At 53.8% G+C, this 24,213-nt stretch overlaps 1 protein-coding gene across 2 annotated transcripts; it reads left to right on the plus strand.

Moving 5' to 3' along the window:
• Window positions 1-6,180: 6,180 nt before the first annotated feature.
• Window positions 6,181-22,414, plus strand: AMZ1 (archaelysin family metallopeptidase 1; the record flags this gene model as incomplete). 2 transcript variants are annotated; one of them, XM_082856447.1, is made up of 6 exons in its annotated part: window positions 6,181-6,484; window positions 7,596-7,763; window positions 16,029-16,157; window positions 16,470-16,615; window positions 17,047-17,223; window positions 21,872-22,414. In XM_082856447.1, 6 exons carry the CDS (start codon window positions 6,181-6,183, stop codon window positions 22,412-22,414), a joined length of 1,467 nt encoding a protein of 488 aa, XP_082712573.1. The 2 variants fall into 2 exon arrangements, with proteins under 2 accessions (XP_082712573.1, XP_082712574.1); XM_082856448.1 differs by having other exon boundaries at window positions 17,116-17,223.
• Between the last annotated feature and the right edge of the window lie 1,799 nt (window positions 22,415-24,213).

Here is a 24,213-nt window from a genome sequence, read left to right on the forward strand (position 1 = left end):
GGCACGGGAAGAGTGCACTTCCTGGCCGGCCAGGTGGGCATGGAACGCCCCCAGAGAGCCTGGGGGTGCGGGGAAGGGGGCCACATGACCACCTAGGTATTGGTGGAGAAGCCGGCCCGGTGCTGTCTTCCTGTTTCCCAGGAACACCTCCAGCTCAGAAAAACAGGGTGTGGGCTTCCACAGCGGTGCCAAACTTGAGAATGCTGCCAGGGTCAGAGGGGAAGGCTGGGTCCTCCCCTGCCTGTCGTGGGAAAGGAAACTGTCAGGGTGAAGCCAGGGCAGGGAGGTGAGGGCCCTGCAACAGGAAGCAGGGGTCGGACGCGGAGACCCTCTCCCCGTGATCGCCGCCCTCGGTTCCCCTCTGAGCAGATGGAAACCTCCGAGAAGTGTGAAGCCACAAACCCTTTACATCCCCTCTGCGTGGGGCTGCTCAGAAGGCAGACAGTAGTGAATACTCGAGGCAGCTGCCGGGATGTTTTGCGAAGCGTATTCAGAATAACAAGAACCAGAGCGTGCTTTCTTGCCAAAGTCTGAGGCATCTGTCCAGTCGGATTGGGAAGCAGGTGCCCGGGCTGAGGGGTCTGGGGCCGCCTGCCCTTCCTGCAGCAGGCCCTCCCATGGGAGTGGAAGCGGCCTGTACCAGCACACGCCCTTCCCTGGCCTCTGGGCAGGACAGTGGACAGGTGAGGGGGACGTGGGCGCCTCAGGGGGAGGGGAGGCGGGCTGAAAAATTTGGCCGCGGTCCCAGTGTTAACAGGGGCAGGGCAGAGACATCCCACCGTGTACTGATGGTGAGACCTTCTCTGCTTCTGGAAGCCCACTGGCACTTTAAGAGTTCTGGCTCCAGTGTGAGGCATGGCTCTGAGATTGGACCTGGCCTCGGTTTCCCCATCTGAGACATGGGCGCTGTTAATAGCACCTGCAGCGGCACAGGGTTTTGTGGCTTGAATGAGATGATGCCTGCAGGGCTCAGGCGCGAGGCCAGCGTCCACTGCTCCGCAGCTGCTGCCCCACGTTATGGGCAGAGGAGAGCGTTCATTGTTGCCAAGATTAGCGGGCTGGCGGGTTGCGGAGAGGGCCGGGAAGGCCCTGCTCTGGCCGCGGCTCCCTCGCTCGGCACCCCCTGGCCTGGGGCTCAGCCTCGGTCTCTGCCCACGTCCAGCTTCTGCTTCTGCACGAGGGGTGGTCTTGTGCAGAAATGACCTGGCAGGACCGAAGGGCCAGGGTTTCCCTGAGTGACCCAGGAAGAGAGTGTGGCCGCCCGGGCGTCTTGAGAGGAAATGCTATCTGGGCAGACAGATGGCCGGACCCCGGAGAGAGTGGAACCCATGCGGATGGACAGGACACACCTGCCACACACCCTGGGGCCCAACCTGGAGCCTCCCCCTGACCCGCCAGCCCGCGCCGGTCCGGGGCCAAGGTGGCCACTTCTTCCGAGCTCTTTGGGCTTCTGCATGGCTGTTAGGCCAGAGGCTCTGCACCGCGGCAGGTGCTCTGGGCGTCTCTGCCTCACGCCAGGCCCGTCTTTCCCACGTGGATGCTGCAGACACACGCGTGCTCAACACGGCCCTGCGGGCCTGCAATCAGCTGTCCCGGGGGGAGAAGTCAGGGTGAAACGGTGGTTCTCCAGGTGTGTTCTGGGGACCCTCACTCAGGTCACAACAGCGCTCACAGCAGTACCGAGCCGTGGCGTCAGGTGGGCGCTGCTGGTGGAGGCGGTGCTTTGTGTCCTTGTGTTGCACACAGCTCTCGTTTTTAAGTTCAGACGCGGCGTATGATCGATGTAACCTCATGAACCAAGGCCCTTAGGATCCCACACGGCTCATAACGGTGTAGACGGGCCCTAAGGTGGAAATGCTTGCGGCCTCCTTGGAAACACCGCTTGTGCCTCGGGTCCCTGTGGTGCACAGGACCAGAGGGACCTGGCCGGTTCTGGGCCATCTGAGGTTTACAGTTTGGGCCCAAGTCACTCCTGCGATGGACGTGCCAGGGCCCTTGAACTTTTGGTAAAAAGTAGGCATTTTTCGTTTCCCAAGGCTTTGCCTGGCTTTGAGGTGTTTGCTGGCAGTGAAGGCCCTGAGCGGGGTCGGTGGGTGGTAAGGGACAGTGGGTGCTGGCAGGAAAGACTCTTCGGGGGTGGGAGAAGGTCCTGCACATGAGGCCCAGAGCGACACTAGACAATATTTATTTTTATTGCCTTTTATCGTCTGCCTTGCTTCTCTGTTGGGAGTCAGGAGTACTGTGTCTGAATCCTGGTGAGCTGTGCAACCCTGGGCAAGTGGCCTCGCCTCTCTGAGCCTCCATGGCCTTGCCTATAAGACATGCGAATGCTAACAGCTGTGTTTCAGGAAGGTGTGGGTTCAGAGGAGGTGCTGGTCAAGAAGTGACTTGTGGCTTACAGATGGTGGACCTGTGAGGAGGGATGTCCTCGGACGTCGTCGGTGTCTGTCTCACTCTCACCTCCTTAGCAAAGCTGTGACACACACCCTCCTGGGCGTCTGGAAGGCCCCCGCGGCCCCAGAGGAGCAATTTACAGGCCACTCCCAATTACAGAAAGAATAATTCTGAGCTGGCTGTGACAGCAGGGAATGCTGTAGCGGTAAGAGAAGCCTCCAGCTCGCTGTGGGAGGGTGCTGGTGAGCGGAGGGGCTGGGGAGAGAGAGCCCGGAGCAGGTACCGGGGTCCCGTGGGCTGCATTTCGAAACAAAAATAAGTTGGTGAGATGCATGCGGTGTCGGCACTCAAGGCCGCTCCCGGGGCTCAGGGCGGACCTTGGACTGTAGCTAGCACCTCCTCTCTGCTGGGCCCAGCCTCGCTCAGGGCAAGGGAGACAGGTGGAAGCGGGCTGAGGCCCAGGGGGATTGAAGGGCACAGGGCCAAGTGCAGGTCAGAGCCCCGGCTGGCCTTCAGGGCGCTCCCTCCTCAGGGTTGCCTGAGCGCCCGGGTCCCTGTGGCCCACTAGGCACGCCTGAAGCTTCCTGGAGGGTCTGCCTTCACATCCAGGCCACCGGGGGTGGGGCGGGAGCTCCTAGAGCCCGGCTTGCAGCCTCACGCTGCTCATGTCAGCCCCTTCTCCTCGCCCCCGGGGTGGGGAAGGCCAGAGCTCGGGGAACACACGGCTTGGAGGCTGCACGACGTGGCCCTGCCTCCCTCCCTCCCTTCCCCCCCCCCCAGAACCACGCCGGCTTCCCCGCTGCCCCTGCACCCCCCTGTGTGCGCTGTGTGTGTGCAGCGGGGCCCTTGCACATGCCCCGCCACTCGGCAGCCCCCCTGCCCGGCTCCCTCCTGCCAGTCTGCCCAGCTTCTCAGTGAAGCCGCTCTGGTCACCCTCTGGAAAAAGGCCGTGCAGCCCTGGCCCTCCTGAGCCCCATGCCCTGATCGGCCTTCTCCTCTTCAGGTGCCATTAATCACCTAACACGTTAGACAATACGTATTTTTCTTGCCTTTTATGGTCCGCCCAAATCTCTAGCATTCCAGCTCCGCGAGGCCAGGGACCCGTTTTATCCACAGGTGTAGGCCGAGCCCCACGGATGAATAGGCACGCGGTGACTGTCGGGGCGGGGAAGGAAGGGAGCCACAGGGGCTCCTGCGCCGGGACCCTGCCCACCCGCCCCCCTTGGAAATGTTGACCATGTCCTTCTGGTCACACAGTCCTCACTGGGTCCTCCTGGCACGTGGTCTGGGCTCCTGGAGAACTCGCCGCCGCGGCCGTTCCATGCTCGGCCTGTGATGTGCTTCCCAAGTGGCTGGCGTTCTTCCCGACAGCCCAGGAGCAGGTTGTTCGTCCCACTGCAGCCTGTCAGTTTCACCCTAGTGTCTGGCGGCAGGGACGGGGGTCTGGGCAGGGGTCCTGAGAAGGTGGACGGACACGGGGCTCCTTGACAATCGGTGTGTTCCAAGCCCACCTCTGATTCTCATGTGCTGCGTGGCTCTGGTTAAGCTAGTTTTAACCTTCCTCTCTGCCTCAGTTTCACCCTCTTGAAAATGAGAATAACTGTCCCGCCTCCCTGGGTGTTAGAGCCCCGCCTGGAATCAGCGGGGTATTCAGTGCTCTTGGTGATTGTTTTTATTGGCTGCTGACTACTTAGAAATCCGGGGCGCTGTGGGGTTGCCGCTTGGTGTGGCCTTTCTGGAAAGCAAATACAAATCGCTTTGCACAAAAGCACAATTTATACAAATCACAATTTGGCTATACAAACCGAGATTTTTTTTTTTTTTTTTTAATCTTTTGGCTGTGCTGTGTAGCCTGTGGGATCTCAGTTCCCCAACCAGGGATCGAACCTGCGCCCCCTGCATTGGCAGTGCAGAGTCTTAGCCACTGGACACCAGGGAAATCCCTTCAAATCGAGATTCTTTAAACATCCACACACAGTATCTTCTGGGAATCTCCCCTGAGGAAATGGAAACACAGAGCCATATGCGAAGATGTTCACTGTGGCGTTTTTGTCCAGCCATTAAAAATGGCATTTTTTAATAGACTGTTTAAGGATTTGGGACAGCACTCGTAATATACCAAGTCAAGAGGATGTAAGATCGCACACACAATTGGTTGTAAATTGGTAAAGTATATATGCAGCCAGAAATGCTTAAAGCTCTCTGCTGGCAGGAATCTCAGTAGGTGTTCAATCCTGGCTCCTTTCCCTTCATCTAAGCCAGCAATTAACTGAAAAAACACACCCATGTGTGTATGTATGTGTACGTATGCACATATATACATAATATCCCTGGAAAAAAATCACGTGTGTATAATTTTCTGGAGGAAGATTTATAAATTATACATGCACCCAATCTCCCCCCTTTAGGAATATATGTGTATATGTCTACGTGGACATATATGCACACACACACGTATATGCCTTTATTTTCTGGATGAACATTTTAAACTGAGGTTAGTTAAAGGGAGTACCGCCTCGTGTCTTTATTCTTCCCACAAAAACAAGGCCGTTCCTGTTTCTCCAGTTCGGCCGCTCCCGGCCTCGCGGCTTTGTGTTCTGCAGAGATGGGTTTGCGCGTCTGCCTGACTCTCTAAATCAGGGACCCGCCGGAGCGCTGTTCTCCTTGGTCCCGATCTGTTACTTTGTGCATCTTCTCTTCTCTGGCTTGTTCCTTCCGTCGCCTCCCCCTCCGAGACACAGTCAAGCCCACAGCAGCCAATCCCCTCCCGGTAGCTTTTCAGGGTGTGCGGTGGGAGGGCGCGTTGTTTCTGATGAACCCGGGATGCGATGCGCCAGCCAGACCCTGCTCCTGTGTCGGGAGGAAAACCCCACTTTGTGAAGTGACATTGTCACCGTTCTCCCCGCCCATCTGTCCCCCCGCCCCGCCGCGTCTCCCCTCCCTGCCTGGCCTCCCCCTTTGTTGCTTCCCCACGTCTCCCTAGTGACGCTTCCGTGGTCGGCACGTGTGCCGGCCCCTCGCCTGTGCTAGGAAACTTCTGCAGCCGGCACTGTGGGGTTTGCTTTCCTTCCCCACAGATACTCGTCCAGCCGCTGGCTGGCCTGGCCACGCGGACTCGGGCAGCACGGCTTCATCCGCAGGCCCACGGGGCCCTTGCTGGGAAAGCCGGTGGCTGCAGGTGCTGAGGTGGCCCAGGCGGTGGGGTGACCACAGGGGGCTCAGGGGTGGCTGGTTTCCCGGTGGAGGGGCCTCTGGCTTTGTGGGTGCTCAGCACAAGGGTGGGGGGTCTCACTGCCAGCGCGCCCTCCCTCCTGAGGGCTGGGAAGGGGCGAGTCCGCGCTGTCCTCACCAGGGTTCTATGGAAACCGCATCCCTGCTTCGGGGGAGGGAGGATGCTTCCCCACACTTGGTGCTGGTTAAAGACCCGGCCCCCGAGAAGAGGAGAAAACGGCGTTTCTGGCCTGGCTGGGTGCAGGTGCCGTGTCCTGGAGGGTGCGTTCCTCCCCACAGCGCCCCTTTCCCGGGCCTGAGAACGGCCGGAGGCTCAGCCGGGCGTCTCCCCGCAGGTGCCGACGGGCCGGAGGGCGTCCGAGCCGCTTGCTGCTGCCAAGGAGGTCCGACGCCAGGCGGAGCTGGGCCTCGCAGGCCCTCGGCCTCTGGTCCACGTGCCGGGAGCCCACGTGGCCGCTGCGCTCGGCCCGAGGGAAGGCCGTGGGCGAGCTGGTGGCCAGGCTCTGGGCGGTGCATGGGCGGCCGTGGGGCCTCCCCGGCGCGGCCAGGCCCGTCATGCTGCAGTGCCGGCCGGCCCAGGAGTTCAGCTTCGGCCCCCGGGCCCTGAAGGATGCGCTGCTGTCCACCGACCCGGCCCTGCGGCAGCTCTACGCGTCCACCTTCTCCCCAGCCGAGCGGCTCTTCCTGGCCGAGGCCTACAGCCCCCGGAGGACGCTCTTTCGCCCGCTGCTCATCCACTCGGCTTTCGACTGGCTCCTCAGCCGCCCGGAGGCGCCCGAGGACTTCGAGACCTTCCACGCTGCCCTGGCGCCCCGGAAGCAGAGCCTGGCTCGGAAGCACATTTACCTGCAGCCCATAGGTACCTGCAGCCCGTGGGTACCGGCGGGCATGGGCAGCCGCAGCCCGTGGGGCAGCAAGTGGCGATGAGCTGGAGGGTGGCATCCTGGGCCATCAGGACACCCCGGGGCAGGTGGCGAGGGCCTAGGTCTAGCACGAGGTGGGGATGTCTGTGCCCGGACCCCAGGCAGGACCTGATGCGAAGGGGGATGTGCTGGTGTGCTTGGGATTCGGGGGTGAGGCTCAGCTCTCCCCTCACCCCAGCTCCACACTGTTCAGAAAGCCCAGGGCCTTGGGACCCTTGGGCAGCTCACTGCCCCGTTCTACCCGCGGGTGCCGCCTCGTCCACCTGTGCCGTCCTGGCCCTGCCCTGTTGGAGCCAGCGCTGTCCTAGGCACTGTACTGGCTGCTTCCTCTGTGGTGCGGGGTGCTGGGGTCAGGGTCACCCCGCTTCATGGGTTAGGACACTGAGGCTGGGAGGGGAAGTCACAGAGCTGGTGATTGGCAGAGGCAGGATTTGACCCCAGCGCCCTGCTCTTAACGCCGAAGCTGTACTTGGAGACACTGGCAGGGCCTGGCGGGGACTCGGGGGCTCCTGCCTGGTCCTCCAGCGCTCAGACTGGGGACACCAGGTGTGAGGGGCTGTGCGTGGACCAAGGGCCGAGATGCCTCGGCCAGGCTCTCTGGGGCTTGCTGGCCAGGTGCTGGGGGTGAGCGGGCGGGCCATTGGCTCTGCATGCCAAGGCAGACCTTGCCGCACGCAGGCTCATTACCCGCCCTCCTGCCCCTGAGGACCAGAGGCCTGCAGGCACCCCTCCTGTTCCATTGCCCCCGGCCAGTCGGCCATCTCTGTCTGTAGACTCTGCTTCCAAACTCCCAAACCATCCATGTTGTCTCCCCGCTGACAGCTCATCTTGTTAAAATGCGGGTTCTGGTTCCAGAGATCTGGGGTGGGCCTGGGCACCTGCATTTCTAATCACCTCCTGGGCAAGCCGCTGGCCTGGGGACACTGCAGCCACTTTCTCGCAGGTCTCCTGGCTTCCAGGCTTGGTCCGTGTCCAGGGTGCTGGGCACAGGCAGGTGGGGGCTCCGAGGAGCGGGCAGGGGGCCTGATGGCACTGCTCCACCCCCAGATCTGAGCGAGGGGCCGGCGGGCGGCGCGCTCCTGGACCACCTGCGGAGCTGCACAGAGGCCTTCTTCCTGGGCCTGCAGGTCAGGTGCCTGCCATCGGTGGCGGCTGCGTCCATCCACTGCTCATCACGCCCCAGTCAGGACTCTGACAGGCTCCAGCTCCACACAGGTGAGTGCGTGCGGTGTGGGCACAGGTCAGGTCAGCGCAAGGGCAGGCGTCCGCCGCTTGGCAAAAAGCCCTTTTTGGAGGCAAAATGTGGGAGGGAGGAGCTTAGGAGAAGGAAGGAATCCCCCTGCTTTTCTTGGGGGAGGGAATATCTATTTCCCAGCCTTTAGAAAAGGAAGACTGAGGCAAGGGTTCCCTTCCCCGCTCAGAAGTGTCTGGAGACTGGACCACACAGCCCTCTGTCCGCCGGAAAACTCAAGGGCACACAGAGCAGATGCCACAGCCTTCTAAGGCCCCTCTAGCTTTTTGTCTTTACAAAGCTCTCTGACCCCATCATTCCCCGGGGGGTCACTGGCAGCTGGAGAATGAGGCTGGGTTGAGAGGCGCAGATGAACTGGGGGCTCTCCGATGTACAGCAGACCCAGACGCAAGTGTAGGGAGGTCCCCAGGAAAGGGCTGGGGCTCTGTCTCTGGCTGATGTTGGATCTGGGATGAGTGGACTGATGTCTTCCATTAGTTGTGGGAAATTCTCAGCCATGATCTTTCTTCCAATACTGCCTCTGCCTCATTCTTTCCCCCATTGAGGACTCCAACGGGATGCATGTTCATTCTCCTCACTCTCTTCCCCTTTCCTTGTATTTCATCCCAGTTTTATTCTTACCCTCCAGTTAACTAATTCTATCTCTAGCTGCACCTAATATGCTATTAAACCCATAGATAGAGTTCCAAATTTCAGTTATATTTTTCAGTTCTGTAGTTTTTAGTGGATTTTCAAATTAGCAGTGTCACTTTTTAAAAATTTTATGGAAGTATAATTGCTGTACAATATTATATAAGTTATAGGCATACAATATAGTGATTCATAATTTTTAAAGGTTATACTCCATTTATAGTTATAAAATAGTGGCTATATTTGCTGTGTTGTACAGGATATGCTTGTAGCTTATCTTACACCTAATAGTTTGTACTTCTTACTCCCCTCCCCCTATATTGCCCCCCCTCCCTTCCCTCTCCCCACTGGTAACCACCAGTTTGTTCCGATATCAGTGAGTGTGTTTCTTTTTGTTATATTTTGTTGTTATTTTTTTAGATTCCACATATAAGTGATATATAGTATTTGTCTTTCTCTGACTTATTTCACTTAGCAAAATGCTCTCCAAGTCCATCCATGTTGCTGCAAATGGCAATATTTAATTTTTGTTTATGGCTGGGTAGTATTCCATTGTGTGTGTGTGTGTGTGTGTGTGTGTGTGTGTGTGTGTGTGTGTATGTATGTATATACACCACATCTTCTTTATCCCTTCATCTGTCGATGGACATTTAGGTTGCTTCCATATCTTGGAAACTGTAAATAATGCTGCTATAAACACTGGGCCTCATGTTTTGGGTTTTTTTGGATATATACCCAGGAGTGGGATTGCTAGATCATACGGTAGCTCTATTTTTAGTTTTTTGAGAAACCTCCATACTGTTTTCCACAGTGGCTGCACCAGTTTACGTTCTCACCAACAGTGTACGAGGGTTCCCCTTTCTCCACATCCTAGACAACACTCGCTATTTGTGTTCTTTTTAATGATGGCCATTCTGAGAGGTGTGAGGTGATACCTCATTGTGGTTTTGATTTGCATTTCCCTGATGATTAGTGATGCTGAGCATCTTTTCATGTGCCTGTTGGTCATCTCCATTTCCTCTTTGGAAAAATGTCTATTCAGTTCTTCTGCCTATTTTTTAATCAGATTGTTTGTTTTTTTGATGTTGAATTGTATGACTTGTTTATATATTTTGGATATTAACCCCTATTGGTCATATCATTTGCAAATATTTTCTCCCATTCTGTAGGTTGTCTTTTCATTTGGTCAATGGTTTCCTTTGCTGAGCAAAAGCTTTTAAGTTTAATTAGTCCCTGTTTGTTTATTTTTGCTTTTTTTTTGTTTCAGGAGGCAGATCCAAAAAATATTGCTACTATTTCTGTCAAAGAGTGTTCTGCCTGTTTTCCTCTAGGAGTTTTACAGCATCCAGTTTTACATTTAGGTCTTTAATCCATTTCGAGTTTATTTTTGTATATGGTGTTAGAGAATGTTCTAATTTCATTCTTTACATGTAGCCATCCAGCTTTCCCAGCACCACTTATTGAAGAGACTGTCTCTTCTCCATTGTATATTCTTGCCTCCTTTGTCATAGATTAATTGACCATAAGTACATGGGTTTATTTCTGGGCTTTCTATCTTGTATCATTGATCTGTATTTCTGTTTTTGTGCCAGTACCATACTGTTTTTATTTATTTATTTATTTATTTATGGCTGCGTTGGGTCTTTGTTGCTGCGCATGGGCTTTCTCTATTTGCAGCACGTGGGGGCCACTCTTCGCTGCGGTGCGTGTGCTTCTCACTGTGGTGGCTTCTCTTGTTGTTGAGCACAGGCTTTAGGCATATGGGCTTCAGCAGTTGTGGCACACAGGCTCAGTAGTTGTGGCTCGCAGGCTCCAGAGTGCAGTCTCAGTAGTTGTGGTGCATGGGCTTAGTTGCTCTGCGGCATGTGGGATCTTCCCAGACCAGGGCTCGAACTTGTGGTCCCCTGCACTGGCAGGTGGATTCGTAACCACTGCACCACCAGGGAAGTCCCCCATACTGTTTTGATTACTGTAGCTTTGTAATATAGCCCGAATTCAGGGAGTGTGATACCTCCAGCTCTGTTTTTCTTTCTCAAGATAGCTTTGGCTGTTTGGGGTCTTTTTTGTTTCCATACAAATTCTAAAATTATTTGTTCCAGTACTGTGAAAAAAATGCCATTGGTAATTTGATAGGGATTGCTTTGAATCTGTAGATTGCTTTGGGTAGTATGGTCATTTTAACAATATTGATTTTTCCAATCCAAGAACATGGTTATATCTTTCCATCTGTTTGTGTCATCTTCAATTTCTTTCATCAGTGCCTTTTTCGTTCTTCCGAAAGAGAGACAAAGTAGAAACACTTTGCATTTTCAATACGAACAGCAAGATATTGATACCAAAATTTTACAGACATTATTAGTAAGGAAAATTGGAAACCAATTTCTCATATAATAAGAACTCTAATGTAAAATATTAGCAAATCAAATCTAGAAATATGTAAAATACATTACAATTCACTTGTATTTATCCAGGAACGTGAGGGTAGTTTAACATATATTTATTTATTTTTATTTTTGGCTTCATTATTCGCTCACTGGTTTTTTTTTTTTAATTGAAGTATAGTTGATTTACAATGTTGTGTTAGTTTCAGGTATATAACAAAGTGATTCATTTATACATACATATATATCTATTTTTTTCAGATTCTTTTTCCTTATAAGTTATTACAAAATATTGAGTATAGTTCCCTGGGCTATACAGCAGGTCCTTTTTGGTTACTTACTTTATATATAGTAGTGTGTATATGTTAATCTCAAACTCCTAATTTATCCCTCCCACCCTTCCCCTTTGGTAACCAGAAGTTTGTTTTCTATGTTTCTGTTTTGTATATAAGTTCATTTGTATCATTTTTTTTAAGATTCCACATATAAGCAATATCATATGATATTTGTCTTTCTCTGATTTACTTCACTTAGTATGATAATCTGTAGGTCCATCCATGTTGCTGAAATGGTATTATTTCATTCTTTCTTATGGCTGAATAATATTCCATGTATGAATATACCACATCTCCTTTCTTTATCCATTCATCTGTTGATGGACATTTATGTTGTTTCCATGTCTTGGCTATTGTAAATAGTGCTGCAATGAACAGTGAAGTGCATGTATCCTTTCAAATTACGGTTTTCTCTGGATACATGCCCAGGAGTGGGAATGTAGCATCATATGATAGCTCTATTTTTAGTTTTTTAAGGAAGCTCCATGTTGTTTTCCATAGGAGATGCACCAGTTTACATTCCCACCAACAGTGTAGGAGGGTTCCTTTTTCTTCACACCCTCTCCAGCATTTATTATTTGTAGACTTTTTGATGATGGCCATTCTGACTGGTGAGGTGATACCTCATTGTAGTTTTGATTTGCATTTCTCTAATAATTAGTGATATTGAGCATCTTTTCATGTGCCTTTTGGCCATCTGTATGTTTTCTTTGGAGAAATGTCTATTTAGATCTTCTGCCCATTTTTCGATTGGGTTCTTTTTTTTTTTATATTGAGCTCTATGAACTATTTGTGTGAACTATTTGGAGATTAATGTCTTGTCAGTTGCATAATTTGCAAATATTTTCTCCCATTCTGTAGGTTGTCTTTTCGTTTTGTTTATGGTTTTCTTTGCTCTGCAAAACTTTTAAGTATAATTAGGCCCTGTTTGTTTATTTTTGCTTTTGTTTTCTTTGCCTTAGGAGACAGATCCAAAAAAGTACTGCTATGATTTATGCTTTCCTCTAGGAATTCTATAGTATCTTTTCTTACATTTCTGTTTTTTTGTTAGAACCATGCTGTTTTGATTACTGTAGCTTTGTAGTATAGTTTGAAGTCCGGGAGCCTGATTCCTCCAGCTCTGTTTTTCTTTCGTAAGATTGCTTTGGCTGTTCGGGGGTCTTTCGTGATTCCATAAAAATTAAAAATTTTTTTTCTAGTTCTGTGAAAAATGTCTTTGGTAATTTGATAGGGATTGCATTGAATCTGTAGGCTGCTTTGGGTGGTATGGTCATTTTGACCATATCGATTTTTCTGATCCAAGAACATGGTATGTTTTTCTGTCTGTGTCATCTTTGATTTCTTTCATCAGCATCTTATAGTTTTCAGAGTATAGGTCTTTCGCCTCCTTAGGTAGGTTTATTCCTAGGTATTTTATTCTTTTTGATGCTATGGAAAACGGGAGTGTTTCCTTAATTTCTCTTTCTGAGCTTTCATTGTTACTGTATAGGAATGTAACAGATTTTTGTGTATGGTTCTTTGTATTTCTGTGGTGTTGGTTGTAACTTCCTTTTCATTTCTAATTTTATTGATCTGGGCACTCTCCCTTTTTTTCTTGATGAGTCTGCCTAAAGGTTTATCAATTTTGTGCAGGCTTCTGGTGGGAGTGGCTGGTGCCTGCCCACTGGTGGATGGAGCTGGGTCCTGGTCCTCTGGTGAGCAGGGCCGTGTCAAGGGGTGTGTCTAGAGGTGGCCGTGGACTCAGCGAGTCTTTGGAAGCCGGTTTGCTGATGGGTGGGTTGTGTTCTCGCCCTGTTGGTTGTTTTACCGGAGGCGCCCCAACTCTGGACATGTCGATGGGTGGGGCCAGGTCTTGGTGCTAACATGACAGCCTCCAGGAGGGCTCACACTGATGAATATCCCCCAGTATCTCCACCACCAGTGTCCTTGGACCCATGGTGAGCCATAGCTGCCCCCGGCCTCCCCAGGAAACCCACCAAGACCAGCAGGTTGGCCTAGCCCAGGTTCCTATGAAGTCACTGCTTTTGCCCTGGGTCCTGGTACACACAAGACCTTGTGTGCATCCTCCAAGAGAGGAAGGAATCTCTGTTTCCCCAGTCCTGTGGAGCTCCTGCACTCAAGCCCCACTGGCCTTCAAAGCCAGATGCTCTGGGGCTCCTCCTCCCAATGCCAGACCCCTAGGCTGGGGAGACTGGTGTAGGGCTCAGAACTCTCACTCCTGTGGGAGAACTTCTGTGATATAATTGTTCTCCAGTCTGCGGGTCACCCACCTGCAGGGTATGGGATTTGATTATATTGTGGATGTGCTCCTTCTACTGTCTCTTTGGGTTTCTTCTTTATGTCTTTGGATGTGGAATATCTTTTTTGGTAGGTTCCAATCTTTTTTACTGATGGTCGTTCAGCAGTTAGTTGTGATTTCTTGGTGTGCTCGTGAGAGGTGAGCTCAAGGTCCTTCTACTCTGTCATCTTGTCCCAGGATCTTTCATCGGTGTCTTATAGTTTTCCGAGTACAGGTTTTCTGCCTCCTTAGGTAGGTTTATTCCTAGGTATTTTATTCTTTTTGATGCAGCAGTGTCACTTTTAAAAAAATTTTAAAAATTTATTTATTTATTTGGTTGTGCCAGGTCTTAGTTGCAGCAGGCGGGCTCCTTAATCGTGGCTCGAGGGCTCCTTAGTTGCAGCACACGGGCTCCTTGGTTATGGCATGTGAACTCTTAGTTGTGGCCTGCGTGTGGGATCTAGTTCCCTGGCCAGGGATGGAACCTGGGCCCCCTGAGCTGGGGGCTCAGGAAGTCCCAGCGTCACTTTTTTCATCCTCCCCAATTCCCGGCTGAAGTTACATTTAGCGTTTATATCTATGGGCATGGCTGCTTTATGGTCCGCGTCCGCGAGTCCAGCATTCCGAGCGCCCGTGTTGCTCTTTCCGCGAATTCTGTGTTGGTTGTTTTGCCTCATTGTGTGTCTTATTTTTGATTGTTAGCTGGGCGTCTTATGTGAAAAATTAGCTTAACTTTTAGAAGAATTTGTGGCCTGGGATGACGTAGTTTTTCCACGAGAGGATTTTATTTCTCCTTGGCCAGGCACCTAAGGGAGCTGACGGTCTGGGCCACCCTGATGACCCCAGGAGTACAGCCCTCCTCTCCCTGGGTGCGGCCCTTTGGGGTAGCAGGTGGAGCAGGGGCTGTGTCATCAGGGTCACCTTCCCATCCACCATCTCAGAAACAGCTCAGCTTCATCTCTTGGGATTCTAATCTTCTCCCTGTTTCTAGTTTCTCAGTAGGTCTCTGGTGTTTTAAAAGTCCTGTTTATTGAGGCATAATTTACATATAGAGAAATTATTCCTTCTGGGTGTAACCGTTCTGAGTCCTGACCCACACACACACATCACGTAGCCATCACCATAAGAGTGCGTAGAACAGCTTGCCTCGCCCCCCCAAGCCTTCCTCCGTGCCCTCCTGTAGCCACCCGTCCCCCATCTTCGATGCCCTAAGAAGCTGTTCTTTGTGTTTCACTCGGCTTGTTTGATTATCTTGTAGCGGCAGGTAGTGTGCTGTTACAGCCGGCGTTGAGTTTCTGGGGCTGACAGGGACTACTGGCCGGGTGGGTGCCGTCCCAACGGTGGCGTGCCCCTTTCTCTGTCCCAGACTGCAGCCTCGGTCTCTCGCTGGGCACAGCCCTCCCCCGCCCCCCCGAGGGTCTGAGCGGGGCCCGAGGAGCAATGGCCAGCCTGGGCCCCGCCGCTCCTGCCCCGTGCGGCGCCACCACGCCTGCCGTTGCTTCCGCGCGACTCGGGGGAAACCCAGCATCTGTCCAGCTGCCCCAGGGGCTGTGGTGCTGGAGTCCGGGTGTCCATCTCTGCTGACTGCTGAAAGGACTGCTGTTTCCCCCGCCCTAGGCTTCGTGGGCCACTGGGAAGGAGGGGGGCCCGGGAGGGTCACCCAGCAGGTGGCGTGCAGAGGCTAGGAGGGGTTGGATTCCCGTGGTCAGATTACGTGGTGCAGATGGCTGTGTTCGTTTCCTGCGGCCGCTGTAGCGGAGCACCACGAACTGGGAGGCTTGAAACACAGAAGGGTGTTATCTCGCGGTCCGGAGACCAGGATCCTGAGGCCAAGGTGTTGGCCGGCCCCGCCCCTGTGAGCGCTCCGGGGGACCCTTCCCCACCTCCTCCACCCCTGGTGGCGGCCGGCGGTCCTTGGTCCAGCCTCGGCCTCCATCATCACGTAGCTCGTGTCGCTTCTCCTCTTAGAAGGACCCCAGGCGAATTGGATTAGGCCCACCCTACTGACCTCACCTTAACTTGATTACATCTGCAAACCCTGTCCCCAAGTAAGGTCACATTTCAGGTGAAATGTGACCTTGCAGCCCCTCCTCCTCCAGAGCCGGCGCTGTGGCCCCTTCAGCTCTCTCTGACCCTCCTGCCTCCTCTCGGGAGGACCCTGGTGATTCCATCGGGTCCAGCTGGGTAATCCAGAATCACCTTCCCACTGGGAGACCTTTAATTTAATCCCATCTGCTCGTTCTGCCAGGTGAGGAGCACACGCACAGGTCCCGGGGATGAGATGCCACGTCTTTGGGGCCAACAATCAGCTGCCGGAGGCTGCAACGGCTCTTCCCACGAACACTGGCCTCATTGGCCCGGCGGCCTTTTTGGTGTCCCCCCTTGGACTACCCTTTCCAAACCTGAGCTCTTTCTTGCCCCCGAGGCCCAGGCCCGGAGCCCCCGCTTCACACGGTGCAGCTTGGCTGCTGAGTTTTTCCTGGAATGTCACTAGCTTGCATCCGACTGTGGGACGAGTTGGTCCCAGGTGGAGGAAGCGGGGGATGGGCCCAGAGAGGGGCGCCAGCCGCCTCCTCACTGCCTGCTCTGGCCCTGTCCCCGCAGACGGCATCCTGTCCTTCCTGAAGAGCAGCAAACCGGGCGATGCGTTATGCGTGCTGGGCCTCACGCTGTCCGACCTGTACCCCCGCGAGGCCTGGACCTTCACCTTCGGCACGTTCCTTCCGGGGCACGGTGAGCCGGCACCTGGGGGCCTCCTGCCTCAGCGCTGAGGCTTGGGTACAGGGCCTGGAACACGTGGGGACGTCATCCCCTCGCTGCTTCTCCCAGCACCGCTCCTGGGGGAGGAATGGGCATATATGGAAGTGCTCTCTTGAACCTGCAGCCCCAGTTCTCGCCCCTCCTGGGCCAGGGGCTGTCTGCCTGGCAAACGCGCTGGCAGGGCGGGGCCTTTAGGACCCGTGCATCCTGAGGAGGGTGGCTTTGCCCGTGGGCTCCCTGAGCTGAGGCCACTCCTGGTGCCTCCGCTTCTCTGCCTCTCCCCAGAAGTGGGCGTCTGCAGCTTTGCGCGGTTCTCGGGGGAATCCCTGCAGCGGGGGCCCAGCACCCCTGACCTGGCCCCCGAGGCACCCCTGCAGGACAGAGGCCGGACCGTGTGCTTCAGCGCCCTGGGAATGGTCCAGTGCTGCAAGGTGGGTGTTGGGGTGCTGCCCAGGTGGCAGGAGGAGACGGGGGACAGGAAGAGGAGGGGCTGCTGGGGGTTCTGGCGAGCTCCAGGAAGATGCTAGGGTGTGGAATCAGACGGAAGGGCGTGAGTGGACAGCCATCGAGCCCTGGGTCCAGCAGTTACGCTGTCCCGTCCTCACGGTGCTGAGGACCATCCTTCACTTCAGGGACTATGGCCACTTAGGCTCAGAAACGCCAAGCGCTTTGTCCAAGGTCACACAGCTCTCAAGTGGCAGGGTTGGGATTTGAGCCCTCGTCTGTCTGACACCCAACCTCCATGCTCTGAGGCCCCCAGAGCTGACCACGCCAGCTTGCCTTTCTCCCCGCACCCAGGGGTCCCGGGGATCAGCGGGTGGCGGGCTCCAGGATGCAAGGCGGTGGGGACCTTCTCCCTCAGGTCACGTGCCACGAGCTCTGCCACCTCCTGGGCCTGGGGAACTGCCGCTGGCTCCGCTGCCTCATGCAGGGCACCCTCAGCCTGGACGAGGCCCTGCGGCGGCCCCCGGACCTCTGCCCCATCTGCCTTCGGAAGCTGCAGCACATCCTGGGCTTCAAGCTCGTGGACAGGTACAAGGTGAGTCGCGGGCAGGGGGAGGGGTGAACAGGTCTGCGGGTCTCGTGGGTCTGGCTGAGTCCCCCGCCAGGCGCCTGGCCCAGTGCCGGTGGCTGTCACCACAGGGGCGCATGGCTTTTATTTCCCAGGCAACCCTAATCAGAGCCCGTCTTTACCGGGCACTGACCGTGTACTAGACCCTGTCCTAGAGCTTCCTGTACTCGGGCCGGTTCTGGCATCACCAAGGGGCCTTCCCCAGCATCACTTTCTCCCTGATTGGCTCACAGCCCCTCCGGAGGAGGAGGCGGAACCAGACTAACCAAGAATCACTGTGGAAAGGCAGGCGCTGCTCTTAATCCGGCCCCGCCCTGCGCGGGGGCTGAGCCAGCGCGGCGATGCTGCCCTCTGCTGTCCGCACGAGGCACTGCCGGGGAGCCGGGCCCAAGAGGGACCCTAGGGAACCGGGTCCAACTGCTCCACTGCAGGGAGAAACCTTATCCAACGGAGAAGTTCGTTTGCAAACTCAGAAACTTTACTCTGAGTTCACAGTTCAAAGGCAGGTAGTGGTTATTTTCTCTTTTTAAAAATCTTTTATTATTTTTTAATTGAAGTATAGTTGATTTACAATGTTGTGTTGATTTCTGCTGTACAGCAAAGTGACTCAGTTATACATCTATCTATCTATCTATATATACATACATACATTCTTTTGTATATTCTTTTCCATTACGGTTTATCCCAGGATATTGGATATAGTTCTCTGTGCTATACAGTAGGACCTTGTTGTGTATCCATTCTATATGTACTAGTTCCAAACTCCCCATCCATCCCTCTCCCACCCCCCTCCCCCTTGGCAACCACAAGTTCCTTCTCTACGTCTGTGAGAGTCTGTTTCTGTTTTGTAGATATGGTCATTTGTGTCATTTTTTCGATTCCACATATAAGTGATATCATATGGTATTTGTCTTTCTCGACTCACTTCACTTAGTATGATAATCTCTAGTTGCATCCACGTTGCTACAATTGGCGTTATTTCATTCTTCTTTATGGCTGAGTAGTATTCTATTGTATATATGTACCACATCTTCTTTATCCGTTCATCTGTCAGTGGACATTCAGGTTGTTTGTATGTCTTGGCTTTTGTAAATAGTGCTGCTGTGAACGTAGGGGTGCATGTATCTTTTTGGATTAGAGTTTTGTCTGGATATATGCCCAGCAGTGGAATTGCTGGATCATATGGTAATTCTATTTTTAGTTTTCTGAGGAAGTTCCATACCGTTTTCCATAGTAGCTACACCAGTTTACCTTCCCACCAACAGTGTAGGAGGGTTCCTTTTTCTCCACACCTCTCCAGCATTTGTTACTTGTAGACTTTTTAATGATGGCCATTCTGACCGGTGTATGGTGAAACCTCCTTGTAGTTTTGATTTGCATTTCTCTAATAATAAGTGATGTTGAGCATCTTTTTATGTGCCTATTGGCCATCTGTATGTCTTCTTAGGAGAAATGTCTATTTAGGTCTTCTGCCCAGTTTTTGATTGGGTGGTTTGTTTTTTTTGTTATTGAGTTGTATGAGCTGTTTGTATATTTTGCGGTAGGCAGGCCTCTCACCGTCGTGGCCTCTCCCGTTGCGGAGCACAGGCTCCGGACGCGCAGGCTCAGCGGCCATGGCTCACGGGCCCAGCCGCTCCGCAGCATGCGGGATCCTCCCAGACCGGGGCACGCACCCGCGTCCCCTGCATCGGCAGGCGGACTCCCAACCACTGCGCCACCAGGGAAGCCCTGTTTGTATATTTTGGAGATTAAGCCCTTGTCGGTCGCCTCATTTGCAAAAACTTTCTCCCGTTTCATAGGTTGTCTTTTCGTTTGATTTATGGTTTCCTTTGCTGTGCAAAAGCTTGTAAGTTTGATTAGGTCCCATTTATTTATTTTTGTTTTTATTTCTATTGCCTTGGGAGACTGACCTAAGAAAACATTTGTATGATTTATGGCAGAGAATGTTTTGGCTATGCTCTCGTCTAGTTTCATGGTGTCATGTATTATGTTTAACTCTTTAAGCCCTTTTGAGTTTCTTTTTATGCATGGTGTGAGGGTGTGTTCTAATTTCATTGATTTACATGCAGCTGTCCAACTTTCCCGGCACCACCTGCTGAAGAGGCTATCTTCTTCCCATTTTATATTCTTGTATCCTTTGTTGAAGATTAATTCACCTTAGGTGTGTGGGTTTATTTCTTGGCTCTCTATTCTGTTCCATTGATCCATATGTCTGTTTTTGTGCCAATACGACACTGTTTTGATTACCGTAGCTTTGTAGTGTTGTCTGAAGTCTGGGAGGGTTATGCCTCCTGCTTCCCCCCACCCCCCCTCAGGATTGCTGTGGCAATTCTGGGTCTTTTATGGTTCCATATAAAATTTTGGATTATTTGTTCTAGTTCTGTGAAAAATGTCATGGGTAATTTGACAGGGATCACATTAAATCTGTAGGTTGCTTTGGGTAGTGTTGCCATTTTAACAATATTAATTCTTCCACTCCATATGCATGGGATATCTTTCCATTTCTGTGAATCATCTTTAGTTTCCTTTATTAATGTTTTATAGATCTCAGCATATAAGACTTTCACCTCCTTGGTATTTCAATTTTTTGGTGCAATTTTAAAAGGTATTTTCTTTTTTACATTCCCTTTCTGATGTTTCATTGCTAGTGTAAAGAAATGCAACCACTTCTAGTAGCGTTTGTGTGGAGTCTTTAGGGTTTTCTATTTATAGTATCATGTCATCTACAGAGAGTGACAGTTTTACCTCTTCCCTTCCAATTCGGATACCTTTTATTTCTTTTCCTTGTCTGATTGCCGTGGCTAGGACTTCCAATACTATATTGAATAGAAGTGGTGTGAGTGGGCATCCTTGTCTTGTTCCAGATTTTAGTGGGAAGGCTTTCAGCTTTTCACCGTTGAGTATTATGTTGGCTGTGGGTTTGTCATAAGTGGCTTTTATTATGCGGAGATATGTTCCCTCTCTACCCACTTTGGTAAGAGTATTTATCATAATGTTGAATTTCATCAAATGCTCTTCTGCATTTGTTGAGATGATCATGTGGTTTTTGTCTTCTTTTGTTAAAGTGGTGTTATCACATTGAGTGATTTGCATATATTGAACCATCCTTGTGAACTTGGGATGAATACCACTGGGTCGTGGTGTATGAACTTTTTTAAATCTGTTGGATTTGGTTTGCTAATATTTTGTTGAGAATTTTTGCATCTATAGTCATCAAAGATATTGGTGTGTAATTTTCTTTTTTTGGGGGTATCTCTGTTTCTGGTATCAGGGTGATGGTGGCTTCATAGAATGTCTTTGGGAGTGTTCCCTCCTCTTCAGTCTTTTGGAAGAGTGGTAGTTTCTTCTTTAAATCCACCTTTGGCTGAAAATACCAAGTTAAAAAAGTTTTTTGTTCAAATGAAGGCATAGGCCCACCAACAAAACAGCTTGGGCTCAACTTTAAGACCCAAAGTTTTAAGCCAGACGCTTTAAGTGAATCGCGTTGTGTCTGAGGTTCTGGGAAGCCCGTCCTCCTCTAGGAGATGGTCAGCTGCTGGAGCCCACTGGGTCCGGGGGCTGGGCTCGGGGGAGAGGCTCTTGGACAGGCAGGAGTTTATGATCTGGTGCTTGTGGAGGGGTTGGCTCTGCGTTTCTAACGGGCTCCCAGGCTGCTGCTGGTCGGGGACCCCTGAACACGGGGCTGGGCATGTCCAGGTCTGAGCTGCCTCCCGGCCTGGGTCTCCCCTGAATGTCTCTGGGGTAAATAGCGCGTCGAGGGGCACTGAGGAGGCGGCCTGCCTCGCTGCAGAGGGGACCCAGAGGCAGTGCCCCCGTAGGGAGGTGCCTCTGCTGCCGACTGGCTGACGGCGCTCAGCAGGATGCGCCGGGCCAGGGCGTCACCGTCACCAGAGCGCCCGCCCCACCGAGCGCAGGGCTGGGGGCTTGGCTGTCAGCTGCCCATCATCCTCGTGTGCGTGTAAGGTGAAGCGGGGCTGCCGCGGCCTGCACAAGGTCTGGGGTTTCTCACCACTTCCTTTCTTGGGGTCTTGCTTGCCTATCGGATCCGAACTTTCAGACCCTTCGTCCCCCTCCCCTGACGCGTGCCTTCCCGCGACTCCTAACCTCGAGGGGGGCGCCCTGGGCCTGCTCTGGATCTGTTCCCATCAGTCGGTGGTGGTGTGCTGGTAAGCGTCCTCTAAGGAAAAATCCTCGATTGGGCGTATCTGCCAGTTTCCATCGTGTGACGACTCCACCACGGCCGGTTCTCAGCCATCACGGAAGGAGAGTGGGGAGGAGGTGGGCAGTAGCTGACCGCGGGCGTCTCTGATGCCCGCATGCACCACGCGCAGAGGTGCTAGTGGGATGTAGGAAAACCATGATTCCCTTTGCTTTGAGCAGAGTGTTAACAAGTCAGCTCAGTTTATCCCCGAATAACGGTCGGGCTCGCAAAGCCCCTGCAAGCTCGCTGTCTTTAGAGGCTCCATTCCGAGGGCCCTTGTGGCACCAGACCGCCACTCGCCCTGGGTCGTGGGCACAGTGGGGTCCCCTCGGGAGAGGGGCTGGGTCTCCTGGCGGCTCCCTGGCGAGGGAAGGGGCCGGACAGGCCGACTCAGCCCGCGTCTCTCCCTCGTAGAGACTGTACACCTGGACGCTAGCGGCGGCGGGGACGCGGCCTGGGCCGGCGGCCGGGGAGCCGTCCGTGTCGGAGGACACCCTGCCCTGCAGCGCGGACTCGGGCCTGTGGGGCGAGAGCGACTCGGAGCCTGGCAGCGGCCTGTCGGAGCCCCTGTCCCCGGACGCCTGGAGCCACGCCTTCCCCGCGGGCCCGGAGCTGGAGCCTGAGGACGGGCTGGGCTCCCTGGCGGCCGCAGAGAGCCCGGGGGAGGCCCTGGCGGAGCACGGGCGCTGGCTGGCGGCCTGCATCCAGGCCCTGGAGAGGGACGTGACTGAGGAGGAGCTGGCGTGGGTGGACGGCGCCGTGGACGCCCTGGCCCGCTGGGACCTGTTCACGGGGCGGCTCCCGGCCCCCCGGCAGGACCCGCCCTGCGGCCGAGACGGCGCGGGGCTGCGCCGAGTCCTGGGCGACAAGTTCTCCTCCCTCAGGCGGAAGCTGAGCGCTCGCAAACCGTCCAGGGCCGAGGCGTCCCCGCGGCGCTGGAAGGCGGAGGACAATTAGCACGGCTGGTGCGTCTTGTCCAGCGCCTGCCTGGCCCCAGGGCGCTGCGGGCCCGGCTGTGGGCGGAAGGGACGGTGTCTCGGGAAGCGGAAGGCGATCCGTCTGCACGTGGACCCCGCACCCCCAGCCCTAACCGCAGCCTCACGACGCGGCCGGGTGGGGGGGGGGGCGGGGTCCCAGGTACCCCGAGGGCCGTCCTCGGGCCGCACCCGACCTCACAGAGCAGGTGCCGGGCAGGTGCCTGTCTCTCCTGCGGCCTGGGGCTCGGGGCTCTGCTACGGCGAACTCAGATTGCAAGGCCCCAACGTGGGTCCTCCGCTCGAAGGAGGGCAAAGGGGGTCGTGTTGCAACCTACAAGGTCCCCCGCCTCCCCCGACCCCAAGCCCATAGAAAGGGCCCCTTTGTGCGGCGCTAACCGCACTCTGACCCTTGGAACTTGGCGTGGGCGTCTCCCTGAAAGTTCCGGGTGGCCACCACCTACCAGACCACGTGCCCAGAGATGTGCCGCTTCTTCTGACAACTGTTGCGGGAAGGGAGGGTGTCCCGTGTGCAGGTCTGAAGGTGCTGCTGCGTGCTGTGACTTGCAGAGGTGAAAGCAAACCGCGGCTCCATCCTCAGGACAGTTTTCTGACAAAGGTGGCCTGGACCCCAACACCAGTGAGGGCAAGGAGATGAGATTTGTTCAAAACACCTGTGTCTGTGTTTTTTCTGGTCTCGTTTGACCAGTTGCTGAGAGAACAAGTGATTTAGATGTTAAAATACCCATCACCCCAGTAGAATTGTCTGTCTGCCTTTAATTTCGTCGAACTTTGCTTCCGGTTCTTGGAAACTCCTTTATGTGCAACACACACATTTGACTGTTAGGTTTTCCTGACCGACTGACCGTTTTCATTATCAAATGCCCCGGGCTGCTGCTCAGGAGTCCTGGGGAGAGATGCTTCTCGTTGGACAGCAGAGCTCCCGCGGAGTGATGAGTAGTCGCAGCTACTTCCCATCTGGAGAGAGGCACGAACGGGAGCAGCTCCTACATTTCGTGCATAGCTTAGACAGTCTGGGGGGGCCTTCTAAGAAAAACAGTACAAACTACAAATATAGAATCAGGAGGGTCGCCCCCCAAGCAAGGACGCCTGAAGCCTCCTTGTGGTGTAGGTTCCAGCCCCAGAAAGATGGAAGGGATGAGCCCATCCTGAAAATAATGCAGCGAGGGTGCAGCTCTTCAGACCCGCATTCTCTGTTCCATGGGGTTGAAGATGCAGCACAAGGCTCCAGAGGTAACTGATGGGGAGACGAGGATGAGCCAGGCTCTGCAGAAAGTGTGCTGGGGCCGACCCCACAGAGAGCGTGATGGAGGAAGGGAAGGAGGCCTCGGTGTCTGCCACTGTGAACAAACCACTCACCCCTTAGTGGCTTGAAACCCCAGCAACCTACCCAGCTCAGCTGCAGTGTGGACAGAGCGTACCCCTGGGGCTGGGCTGGAGCGTCCTGCTCTAGGGCGGCTCACTCACAGGGCTGCCGTGTGACGGCCGAGGGCCAGGGCCTTGTCCTGTCCGGGTGGCTTGGGCTTCCGCGTAGTATGGCGGCTGGCTGCCAAAGGAGGGCTTTCCTGGAGTCACGTGGAGGACGTGTAGCCTCTCGGGACCCAGCCATCCTCCGTTAAGGCCGCCTGAAAGGCTCACCCCGGCTCACACACAGGGCGGGGATGCAGATCCCACCTCCTCATAGGGGTGTGGTGAGCTTCTGGAAGAGCTCGGGAGGTGAGAAAACAGGAAAAACCTGCCCCAGTTAGCATTTGCTGCTCA

This window comes from Leucopleurus acutus, assembly GCF_964270905.1.
Source record: "Leucopleurus acutus genome assembly, chromosome: 16".
In the NCBI taxonomy this organism is placed as follows: Eukaryota; Metazoa; Chordata; class Mammalia; order Artiodactyla; family Delphinidae; genus Leucopleurus; species Leucopleurus acutus.